The sequence below is a fragment of the Nilaparvata lugens genome, unplaced genomic scaffold (assembly GCF_014356525.2).
Source record: "Nilaparvata lugens isolate BPH unplaced genomic scaffold, ASM1435652v1 scaffold4214, whole genome shotgun sequence".
Lineage (NCBI taxonomy): Eukaryota > Metazoa > Arthropoda > Insecta > Hemiptera > Delphacidae > Nilaparvata > Nilaparvata lugens.
Genome location: NW_024090572.1, coordinates 12,649 through 26,005, shown reverse-complemented (window position 1 = coordinate 26,005; position 13,357 = coordinate 12,649). Strand labels below are relative to the sequence as shown.

The window sequence follows — 13,357 nt, the reverse complement described above, 5'->3', positions numbered from 1 at the left end:
ATCCCTAGTTTATTGAAAAGTTAAAACATGTTTCAACACTTATGGTGTAATGTCCAGTGTGAAAATTAACGTTAAGTTTTGATTTTCACACTGAACATGACAAGTAGAAGATGATGTACGTAATTTTTCAATAAATTCGTGATATTTTTAGTATTCTGGTGTTTCATTTTGGTTAAATTTGTTTCTTAGGGTCGTTTGTACGTCAAAGCTTAAACCCGATTTAATCAGCTGGTGGCTCAAAATCAAAATGAAACACATTATAACAAACTAGACTTGATACGGATTAATCCAGTTTAAAAATAAATTAGTTTAAACTAAATTTTATTTTAAACTGCCACTGTGCAAACGACCCTTAGACTGCTAGAGTAATACTGAGTTATACGTTTACATGACAAACATCGATTTGCTAGAGTATAAAGTTTTCATTGACAACCACCAGTTTTGCAAACGACAATCTAATCTTGAAATTGGAATATTTTCGGAATTGTTAAAATAAGCATTATGAATGCTCTGGACCCAGGGCCTGATGTTATACACCGTGTGCGTGTCCCACAAAGAGGTTTACACATTTAATTTTATTTTACGTGCCCATTCATGCACCAATCTCTTTTTAAACTTTACACAATTTACCAATCAGGTTCTGAAAATATTCTGGGAAAATTTCAGCTATCTAACCTTTGTAGGAAAAAAAGTGGCGGCATATTGAAAATTTTACTAATTCGCTTCCTATAAAAACTACTTTCATAAGTTATTATCTGAAATGTTTACTACGTTGCGGTAGTCTTGCCTCATTTGATGGTGCCAGAAATGGATCAAGAAATCTTCCAAAAAGATGCTTCCACCTCTTTTCACAAATCATGTCAAGCAATTACTAAATGACAAACTCCATGGCCGTTGGATTGGTCGTGGAAGTGATTTTTTAGATTGGCCAACCCGATCACCAGATTTAACTGTTTTTGGCTTTTTTATGGGGTTACTTGAAGGAAAACGTTTATACCCATAGCTTCAATAATGATGAAGAACTGAAAACAATCAATAGAAGAGGAACTTCTCCGGATACCTTACAAATTTTACAAATCATTTCTTAAGCGCTGTTATCAGTGTGTTGCTGTGGATGGGCTTCAATTTGTTTTAGTTTTTTATTTAAAAGTCATCTTGCCCTAAAGTGCAACAATAGAAATATTTAATTAAACCAAAAACACCTTTTTAATGTTTGTAAAGTATCGTTTTTCAATATGTCGCCATTTTGTTTCTACGAAGGTTAGGGAGTTGATATTTTCCCAGAATATTTTTAGAACCTACTTTGTAAACTGTGAAAAATTTTAAAAAGCTAGGTGCATGAATGGGCATGTAATACAAAATCAAATGTTTAAACTTCTTCCTGGGACACGGTGTACATTACCTAACCACTAAATATGTAACAATTTGCGTACAAGTCTTACAGATTCACTTTAAAAAAAGAAAACCATTTTCTGATTGGTTCTCGTGTAATTTTATCATGACTAGAGAAGATCAAAAGAGTATCAAGAAGATAAGATAAAAATTATTGGAAAACTCACATGCAATCCAATCCTGCGAAGATCATTGACAGCTAACGGTGGAAAGTAATCTAGCCAAAAGAGTTCGTCGGCGAAGTTTTTGATTTCATCATCTTTCAAGCCCATTGATCTCATTATCTGCCATTGGTACTTCGCTCCACCTGTTTTAGCCATTGCTTTACTCTGAAAACCAACAATTGATACTATTAGAGAAACGAAATATATATTTAATCTAAATATAAAAACTTTTCTCTTGAAAACAAAGATAATTGAACAAGAATACATTACCTCCTTTGAAAATTATATAATTCTTTTTAGTCTATAGTATAGAGTAACAACAATTTCAGGCTAAAATGATCATCAACTAACCTTCTTTCCTTTCGCCTTATCCTTCATCAGTTCCTCATCTTTTGGCATCTCCACAACTGCAGGCTCTCATCAATGGGAAACTTAGGAGGACAACCATACAGCTCCATCTCTCTCTTCAGTTTTCAGCGCATGCTTTGATGGGCATTCCAGTGCAGTGAAATCCAAATGGAAATTGACATTTTTTGCCCTTCAAACGATGGTAACGCACTGCAAACTGAAATAGAATAATACTTTTATTCAAGAACTGGGATTTAGTATGGTGGAGACTAAAATTAGACGAATAAATAATAATTTCTCTGGTTGAGGGTACAACACAAACAGAGGAGATTATTCAGAATAAAGACATGTTGATTACATAAAGCATACGATTATTTACAAAGTATTGATACAATAGACTGACTATTCGCTGATTTGAGAAAATGTGAACCCCCACTATATAAGAATATGTGTCAGAATGCCACTATTTTTGCTTTTGTTCAATTTTTTATGCGATTTTTTTTTTAAATCTAGTAAAACTACATCTAGCAAACTATTAGAAGATGATGAAAGAATAATACAAAAATTTTAAAAAGAAAATTGATAACCTGATATGGAAATTTTCAACATCCAAGATTCAATAGTATTTATGAAATTTATAAAATAACTGGGCTACTGCTTGAAAAAAGTTCCAATCTATTTTGAATCCTAGAAGACAACAGAATAAGAATTGATAGTCAGTTTCTCATATAAATGATGAAATATTTTTCAAATCATGGTTATCAATGATGATCTTCCTGTTTTTCATTTCGAATATAATTCTATAATTATATCCTAATGATTGAAGAGCTTATCTCTTACGTTTGATTTAGTTGGTGCAGTACTCTATTATGATGAAAGCTGTCGATTTAATTAATGAATAAGGTTTACAAAAACTTACAAAGTTGTAAACTGAAACATTGATGAGTTAACTTTGATTTATAAGTAAATTTACATACAAATTCCGTAAGGTTTTTCTAATGATAAAAAAACATCATAACTTGCCTCACACTTGGAGAGTGTAAATGTATGACCAAGATGAAGTCTGCCATTCATATACGGGAATGGGAAAGTAGTAAAAAACTTTTCACAATCTGCCGCTGATTCGTTTTTAGCGGAAGGAGCATCAATTTCGTAGATCTTCTCTTTTTCCCATTTCTCTTGCACTTCCTTCTCGATCTTTTGCAGATATTCTACTTTAAAAGTACCCTTTCGCTCTTGAACTGTTGCCTGTAAATAACATGCATTAATCGATTGGTATTATTAATATCTCAATTAAAATTGTATCCACAAATAAATAAAAAAGTTATGCAAAATACATGTATAATAATGTTGAACGCTGCAGACCGCTCTCCAGGTCTACTGGTATGACTATATTTGGTTATTAAATATATTCAAGTGCTCTACATTTGAGGGTAAATTTTGACAAGTAAAACTTGATTGAGACTTAGTCATAACACACGGAATCGTTGCATGATTGACATGCCTTATTGCCAACTGAATAGAACAAGAGACTCGTTTCCTACTGTGGCTCTCAAGATGTTCAAAAAGCTACCTAGACAGTTAACAGCCTTGAGTATCCAGGCATTCAAGGCAAAGTTCGAGCTTAAAGAAAACCCTTTCTAAGGGTTACATGAGTTCTTCAAACTCACAGTGACCATGCCATCTTGAAAAGTCAAGTTTATAGTCATCACTTACTTCAAGAAAAGTTTATCCTTATATATTTTTTGACACAACATATCCGTATCCGCTGGTCTTGGTAAAGTACCGGTACCGGTATTCAGTAGGCCTACAAAGTTGACCTGATGACTTTGACATGTATTTGTTCACGGAAATAAAAACTTTTTGATTTAGAATAACTTAAAATAGCTCAAAATCAAGATGCAAGATAACCTTAGAGTGAACAGAGGCAAGTTTTAGTTGATTTAGTTGGTTCACAAGTGAGCTTGAAGTAGGCCTAAATTGAAAAAGTAGTCTACCAAAAATTATGAGTTTGAATCTTTATAAGAGTAGATTGCTATAATAATAATACGCTTTATAGAATGATAATAGTCTCTTTTGTCTAAGTAATTAAATTTGATTGATTTATGCTACTGAATAAACACACAGTTTAGCATTGATTCATTGATATTGATGTATACTTTATATTATAATTTCTAACTTGAATTTAGGCATTATGACCACGCCAGTTAGCCCCGTTTTATAGCTCAAAAAATGAATATTTATATAAAAAGGTTTTTAACGATTCTGTTTTTAAGAAAACATTAAAAATAATCTTCTTAGTTGCAAGTTACACCAAATGAGAATAAGTTTCATCATCTCTGAATGACTTCCCAAGTTGAAGTAAACAATCTCAAATGGTATAACTTAATTTAAATACAATTTAATAGGAAAGGAAAAACTTTTAAAATATAAAACATAATACATTTCATAAAAAATTTATTCGCATCAAAAGCGGTACCAATGAAACATAACCTCAAATAAAGAACTACAAAAAACCATTTATCAAATAAAAACAGTGAAAAGTGTTTGCGTTGATTACTTACCATTGTCATATAATATTATTAATCGTCAATTCTTTTAATTGACATCCATTGAAGTTAAATTGTTTAGAATCTGTAAATAATTAACTCCAACAGCAGGAATTACACGTGTAAACGTAAATATGCTGAACTTATCGATATATCAGTTCAGTATCGATACTTGATATCGACAACTTATCAAGATCACTCAGCGGAGAATTCAAAATAATGTTTCTCCAGTTAAATATTTACAATTTACAGTAGGTATTACTATTTCTATGTACGGTACCGTACTTTTGTCCGGAAATGTTTGGTAATACTATAGAAAGCAATAAGGGAAACGGTGAGTACTGAAATAGTCTTTGGTAGATTATTTCAATTTACGGTACTGAAAATTTATTTTAATACTAAGAGAAAATGGTAAAATTTAATACCGTCGTACTCATAGCTTAGTCTGGGCGCAAATGATGAACTTCCCCTTGGTCAAAAGCCGGTTTTCTAAAAAGATTATAGATTGAATGAAAAAGACTAAGAAATTGTCAAAAAAACTACAGATTTATTGATACTTAGTAAAAGTTCAGCATATTTACGTTTACACGTGTAATTGATTCGGTAGACCGAAACCGGTCTTTCTAAGTATCAATAAATCTGTAGTTTTTTGACAATTTCTTAGTCTTTTTCACTATCTCTGATAAACAGAGATTGACAATGGTGTAATAACCGAAACCGTTCTTTCTAAGTATCAATAAATCTGTGGTTTTTTGACAATTTCTTAGTCTTTTTCTTTCAATATGTATAATTACCACAATATCAACTTTTCAACTACCGTACACAAAAAGTAAAAGATTATAGAGGGGAAATTTCAGCAATTATCTACCAGGCCAATACCAATCCTATCAGCATTCTCTAAACTTTTTGAGAAGGAAGCAAATTCTACATTTCCAGTTGAGAAATGGAATATTAAGCAAGACACACTTTGGCTTTATCAAGGGGCTGAGCACAGATAATTTGTTGTTACAAAATTTATAGATTGTTTTTGACGCTTGACTCCTCAAAATCTGTGTGTGGCTAAGTGTGCGATTTATCAAAGGCCTTTGATTGTCTGATAAAAGGCCTTCCATAAATGATATTCTCATTAAAAAAATGGAAAATTATGGTATCTGGGGCTCTTTGGCATAGTTCAAATCTTACCTATGACGATTGACAGGCGGCAATGAATCCACACAAGTTTCCTTGGGCCTAAACATTTCCAGGTCGAAGTGGGCTTCTATAAATCCTGGTATTCCTCAGAAATTGATTTTGGGTCCAATGTTGTTCATAAAATCATAGTACCTTGCTCAAATAATAGAGCAGTTTTTCAATATACAGATGATACTTCATTCATGATCTCAGATGCCAATATTAAAGTTATTTCTTGAAAAATTCTAAACTAAAATTGACAAATAGTCTAGGTTTTCAGTCAATGTGCTGTCAATGAATCTCAAACAAAAGACAACATTGATGTCCTTCAGATCCATATGCAGTCCACACAAAGTATAGCATTAACCTGAATCACAATCAGTTACAGTATCCTACAGATGGTTAGTTTTGTGTGGAGTTCCTGGGTGTGCTGCTCGACAGAAACTTGAAATGGGTGGAGCACACTGATAGACTAGGTATGTAAAAAGCTGAGCTCTGCTTGCTTCTCACTGCGAGTGCTTAGACGAACAATAAGTTTCAACAACAAAGTTTTATTTTTGTCACATCCAAAAACTATGTTTTTTCAATTATGGAAAAATTTTACAATATCAATTCTCATTCAACAAATTGTATATTATATGGATATTTTTTCGCATTCCTGAAGTAGGCTATAGCATAGTTGTCCGGGAACTCAGCATCTGCAGCTGAAAATAAGGTCTTCAGAGTGCAAAAGAGAGCTGTCATTCAAAAGGCCGAGCTTTTTAGGAGAGGAAATCTTTTCACCTTGACCTCTCTATACCTTTGCACACATATACTCCAGGTATGTGTATATAATATAGGTACTAAGAAAAATATAAACACTTTTGGCCGGAATGTAGACTCACATAATATTATAACACTCGCAACTCTAATATGTTATCGACTGTCACACAGAACCACTCTCTTAAGCTAGCTCCGAAGTGCAGGCTGGATGCTTGTCTGACTCGGACTAGGCGCTGAGACAGCAAATAATAGCAGCGTTGGTGGGAATGCGAGCGGTCGCAGTAACATCTTCCACCCAGCAATGGTCGGCGTAGTTCCGCCTAGCGGACAGACGAAAGATCAATACAGTTGGTTATTTGATCCGTCCAACCATAGATAAAGGATAAGCATAAGCTTCAATAAGCTATATTTGTTGTCTCCGCTCCAGCCCAGCCAGGCTCAGCCAATAGAACAATATTGTAACTCTTCAACGATTTAATCATCTCTAGGCTATTGAAAAATAATTTGAGGTACCGTATACAAGATTGAGAAATTTAATGCAAAAAATGGCACCCCTCTGGCCAAAGATATGTGTACTTCTCAAAATACAATTTGAAATGATTTATTAAAAACATAAAGCACCCTTTATTTATATGAAATATTTTAAAAGAACGACCGGTTTCAGCTTATTTTAGCCATTTTCAAGTTCAAATGATAAATGAATAAATAAATAAAAAGTATACCAATATATGTACACATAAGACTATCTTCCATATTAGGGTATGTTATATTTCTTGGTTTGCATAATTTTATCAAAAATGGGATTTTCTGAATCGAATAATGATATTTATTAGTTTATTACTATTTAATTTTGCTGTAGTGTAGATATGAAATCTTCTTTTACATTAATTTAATTTACTGCTTTTGCTTTCAACGTTTAAAATCTTCATATTAGCAATCATATCAATATAATTATTTATGGTTTTCTCCTATCAAGTTCAGCTCCACAAGGCTGATTATTGGATGAGTAGTATTTCTTTGATTTTAGAGCTTGAATGTGCTCCTGAAAAAATAAAGGGTGCTTAATGTTTTTAATAACTTTTATAAGTAGCCCATGCAAATGAAGTAATTTTGAATGTTAATTCAAAATACAATACATGAATATAATGGAATACAAAATGAGTTTGATAATGAATTTTAAATTTAAAAAAAATCATATGGTTATTCTTGAAAACATATTTCTTATTGCTTTTGGCCATCATCAATGAATAATTGTTACTGGTGAAGAGTTGCAAAGCATCTTTGCAACCAACACTCAAATTGAAATAAATCATAAGTTCATCATTTGTTATGAGATTCAAAGATGATTTGCTCCTCTCATCTCTCCACTTATAATTCGTCATCACCGAAAAAAAAACCCTTTCCACAAATGCTGAAGAGGCAGGGATAGAGAGTAAATTATGAAACCACTCTATACAAATTCTTGAACTCAGATGCATCACATGCACTGAAAAAATGTAGCCAATATTTTAGTTTAAATCTGACAGTCTCCGCCACTCTACTAACCTGAAATGTTTTGATTTCCTTGTACCTTATTATATAGTACTTTATTGAGCAAAATAAAGTATTTTTTCGCCACACTTGGATGTAATGAGCTGGTTTACGTGCGTCATATGGAGGCCGAAAGTGATTGTTTTCCGACCAGGCCGGTAAAACTTTACGGCCCTAGGGCTGTAAAATGACCTTGAATAACAGCTGATCGTGTCCGATCTCACAAAAATCATAGAGAGATAATCTCATAATGACTGTAATAATCTATATAATTATGTATCGTGAATCGCGGTATTATGTCTATAATAATATATTTTATAAATTACTGTTCATAATTTAATATTTATTATTGTGTTTTTGATATCAAACAATAGAATACGATGATATATCTCCATAGCCTGAACAATATAATGTTGGCTACATTGTCCATTGTCAGAAAGGTATGTATCGCAAGTACTGTATTTGAAAGTGAAGAATCGAATTGAATTCAAAGTACAATAATTGTATCAATATTAAAAGTGAGGTAGAGTAATAATATATTGTTTCTTTTTTATTATCGAATTCCACTTCTTAATGCAATACAATCAACAATAATAATAGCAAATACAGCACAGATCTGAAGTTTAAGGTAAGCCTACTGGTGAAACTCAGCCTTGACTGAAAAATTCCTAGTAATTTTTCCGTAATTCATTATTAAAACTTTTAGATAATTTTTCTTCAATATTAAACCATATAGAGAAAACATTAGGCCCACTCAAGATTGAATCTTCGAATGTTTTCTCTATGATTTAACTATTTTCAGAGCAATATTTTGTTGTGAAAATGCCAGCAAACCGGCTTCAAATTTGCACTATACTCTATTATTATAGTAGCCTACATAGCCTACGTTATCTGACTTAATTCAGAGTGAAAATTTTATTGTGAGACAGATAATAATATTAATTTTAATAATATAAGTCATGAGCCAAAGTCTGTTGTACGGTACGCTTTTTAGGAGTGAAGTAAACTTTTTTAGAAGTCTAGTATTACAGTATTACGTGTATGCTAAGGGTTATCAGTCAGGCCTCAACGTTCAACAGTACGGAATAGCCGAGAGCGTAAGGGCGTACATCAGTCAGAACTCAAAGCTCAGTGAATAACAAACATGATCTAGGTTCGAATCTCAGTCAATGACTTTTTTTTTTGTCGATGAATTTCGACTTTTAATACCTATTTTTTATATTAGTTACCGTAATTTATATTTCAATCAATTTTTTAGATATATTTTGAGACAAAACTGTGAAATATGCAATTATATTAATTTTTTCATCACATTATTTCAAAATAGTAATGAAAATTCTATTCATCCATCTATCCATGATATTGCACCGGGCGCAAAGCTCGCGCCTAATATTAATAGTATAAAAATATGGTCATTATTGTAAATTATTAATTAGTAATATTGAAATTAATTGACAGTAAAAGTTGTCATAACCAAGATTCAAACTATCAAAATAGGCTGTTTGAATTTTATTTATTTTTTAATTTCTTATATATTGGGAAGTTTTTTTTGGGTGTGGCGAAAAATAGCGTTCGCACCATGGGCAAAAATGTATTTCCGGCTCTCAATCTTTTCTTAAAAACCGATTTCGAGCCGGAAATATCTCATTTTCGGCCCTAGGTGCGAAATATACTATTTCCTCCACCTACTATTTAAAGTACTTACTTTACTCCCTGAAACATAATACTAAAGTGTCACTTTTTCGCTCTAGGTGGTAAAAAACAGAAAAACTCCCTAGGGAGTAAAAGTGACTCCATTTAAATAACATGGGAAGCATCTCTATTTTAAAAACTTACATGGTAATAGGTTAGAAGGTCTAAGCTCAGATGAGAAAGTGTAATAGAGGTGTCTGTCATTGAGTCAACTGAATTCAATACCACAACCAGAAATTGATCAACTCATGAAATATATGTTTGTATGATATTATATTATTAATATTAGTGGACGATAAAAATTTATACAATTTTAAAAATATTTTATTCTATTCAAATTACCAGCCAACAAATATTTTTGATCTGCATTCTGCAATTCAAATCTGAACCGCGTGATCTGGAGTCAGCCATTTTTGGTAGCCCAGCTGATATAATTGTTACACTTGGCCGATAGATAGCGCAATCAGCAGTGCCTATCAGACGACCGGTTTTTAGGTTTTAGATTTAGGTTATGTTGTTAGGAAACATTGTCACCAATACGTAAGTTATTAGAATTTGCAGTTTCTATAAAAAAATGTAGATGGAGGAAAAATGTTGTGTACATCACGAGCGAAAAATACTTTTTCTCCCTCAGGAAAATTGTTGCCCTCGGCTTCGCCTCGGGCTTCAAACTTTTTCCCTCAGGGAGAAAAAGTCGTACTTTTCACTCTAGATACTGTATACAAATAACTATTGCGTACTTTATCTTGCTTACAATGTTGACGTCACGATGGGGCGATATGGCAGTAAATGTTGGCTTCATTGACTTTCAGTATGGGGCGTGTCTATTCCATCTGAGACTTAATTGGTAGTTTCCATTTTGTATCTATTCTGTGGTGTGGTCCTGTCTCATCACAGTATACATACAGTACGGAAACTTGGCTATACCCTGACGCCAAAATCCGCCATCTTGTTAGGAAGCGCCGCATTGCCTTCTAGAGTGGCATTGATTTAGCAGTTCTTCGGCATTTCGGTCTATAATCTTGATCACTCTTGATATTACATCAGATGTTCAAATATAAATAATAATGTCGCCTTGTGTTGTCAAAATGTAGCTTGCATCAGAGTTGATTAATGTTTTTCCAATCATTGAATATTAATAATCATTATACAGTATACTATTACAAAAAATATTAAATTTGATTTAATTCTATTCTATGTTGTAATAGTATTATTGAAATATGACAAAATTAGGAGCACGTTGGTGCTCAGCACTAGGTTGTACGCAAAATTCAAAAAAGGATTCAAAGATGACCTTTTTTCGTTTTCCAAAGCAGAAAGAGCGGTGACCTTTTTCATGTTTATTATAATTATTATTCTGAAAACCTTTTTATTATTTTTTCATTCTATATTCTTGACCAACCAACAACAAAATGGAAATTGATAGTGTAGCCTACGGTAAATTATTCAAGATGACAAACTGAGACTTTTCACAAGAATCCAAAGCAATAATAATAACTATTTTCAAAAATACTTAAAATAGAATCTAGAAAAATCTTTAAATAGAGAAAATTGAAATGAATCTAGTTGGCCTATCTTTCTGATCATGTTGTTAATACTCAATTATAAACATTCATCAATAGATTATGCTAATGTGTTGCACTTCAGACTTGCTTATCACACTGCATTTGCTAATAACAGTAACATTATTGATATGGATTTTAAATTAATATGTGTCTTAGCCTTATAACTTGTTTGCTTTCAAAATATGAAGTAGGTATAAAACAAAACGTTAATATTCTTGCGAACTCTTGATGAGCAACTTATTGGATTAAATTTTCAACAGAATATTACTTATTTATGTCTTATGTCTCCTGTTTTAATATATATATATATGTATGTATATATTATATGATTACATGCAAAAATAATTGTGCTTTGGTGTGTCAAGCCAAGTCAAACGCACTTTCTGTTTATTTTAGAAAAATATCAGCTTCAATCCCATCCCCATATATAATACACAGTATCATTAGAATGGTTAAACATAAGCGTAGCGAGTTTTTGGTCACAATGCGATTTTAACAGTATGGTAGGTATATTATAATATAGCTACTGTACCATATAGGCCTACCTTAGGCCCAGAGCGCACATGTGTGACTCAGTTATACAAATACCATTGCAAATCAGTTGCACACGCAACTGTTTTGCAATAGGCTTATTGACAATGTGTGGAAAAAACGATACCTACCTACAACTGTTTTTGACAAGTTTGTAAAAATATAGTTGAAAAACAGTGTGTATGCATGGCCTTACCGTATCAATAACGCTTTAAATTTTGAATACATAACTTATATAAGCCAAAAAAGGCTTTCAATATGCGCAAGCCAACTTATATTCCTATATGCACCAATCTTATCATTTTTATTTGTCAATAAATATTGTCTAACTTATCACACGTTATACCTACTTACGACATGTTCATCCTGTTGAGAAAAACCGTAACCAACTTAGTCATATTACCGTATCTGTAGCCCACAATATAAGATCATGAAGTATTTTTTAAAAAATGAAAAAGATCAACCAGTTTCAACCTTTGGCCATTTTCAAGTTCATATGAATAAATAAACAAAACAATATTGAATGTTCTATGTTTATACAGTACTATATGCATATATCTTCTTTAGGCTATGATTTATTTTTGGGTTGTATAATTTTATCAAAAATATATATTAAACGCTCAGCAAAAGAATAGCCTAAATATAAACAAATCATAAATATGTTGATATAAATTCTAATATGAAGATAAATTAAACTTTGGAAACAAAAGCAGTAAACAAAAATATGTGAAAGAAGAATTTCATATCTAAACAACAGCAAAATTGAACAGGAATAAATTAATAATAGTATAATTCACTATATTCACCGGCACTATGGCCCGGTTGCACAAAAGCCAGTTAAATTTTAAGCGTAAATTATTTCAAGATAACCAATCAGAGAAGGCCTTTTTGATAAGACTGCTTCTCTGATTGTTTCTCGTGGAATTAATCACGATTAAAATTTAACCCGCTTTTGTGGAACCGGCACTATATATTACTTTCCTTGCCCTATTACCTTAGGTGAGGAAAGTATTGCTTTCCGAAAAAAATTAAGGTACCCTAATTTGTAAATTTCTATACGTTTCGAGGTCCCCTGAGTCCAGAAAAGTGTTTTTTGAGTATTGGTCTGTATGTGTGTGTGTGTGTGTGTGTATGAGTGTATGTGCGTCTGTGTACACGATATCTCATCTCCCAATCAACGGAATGACTTGAAATTTGGAACTTAAGGTCCTTCCCCTATAAGGATCCGACACGAACAATTTCGATCAAATGCAATTCAAGATGGCGGCTAAAATGGCGAAAATGTTGTCAAAAACAAGGTTTTTCGCGATTTTCTCGAAAATGGCTCCAACGATTTTGATTAAATTCATACTTTAAATAGTCATTGTTAAGCTCTATGAACTGCCACAAGTCACATATCTGTAAAAATTTCAGGAGCTCCGCCTCATCTAGGTAAATTTTGATTTTAGATTTCCAATTATCAGGCTTCAGATACAATTCAAACAAAAAATTCCAAATGGAAAAGATTGAGCATGAAAATCTCTACAATCGATGTTCAGTGTCATTTTCACCTAAAATTTAAAATAAACTCAAAATTCGAGAAAATGTTATTATTTCAATTGCAAACTGTTGATTCTATTAAATCACTAGCCATCAGGCTCGCTTCGCTCGCCAT

At 32.3% G+C, this 13,357-nt stretch overlaps 1 protein-coding gene across 1 annotated transcript; it reads right to left on the bottom strand.

The window, feature by feature from the left end:
- Positions 1-1,485: 1,485 nt before the first annotated feature.
- Positions 1,486-4,606, bottom strand: LOC120355681 (leucine--tRNA ligase, cytoplasmic-like). Its single transcript, XM_039444309.1, is given in 6 exon segments — positions 1,486-1,721; positions 1,908-1,963; positions 1,966-2,031; positions 2,034-2,121; positions 2,928-3,152; positions 4,469-4,606. Coding segments are annotated over 6 exon segments (642 nt in total). The 5' UTR covers positions 4,478-4,606; the 3' UTR covers positions 1,486-1,523.
- Between the last annotated feature and the right edge of the window lie 8,751 nt (positions 4,607-13,357).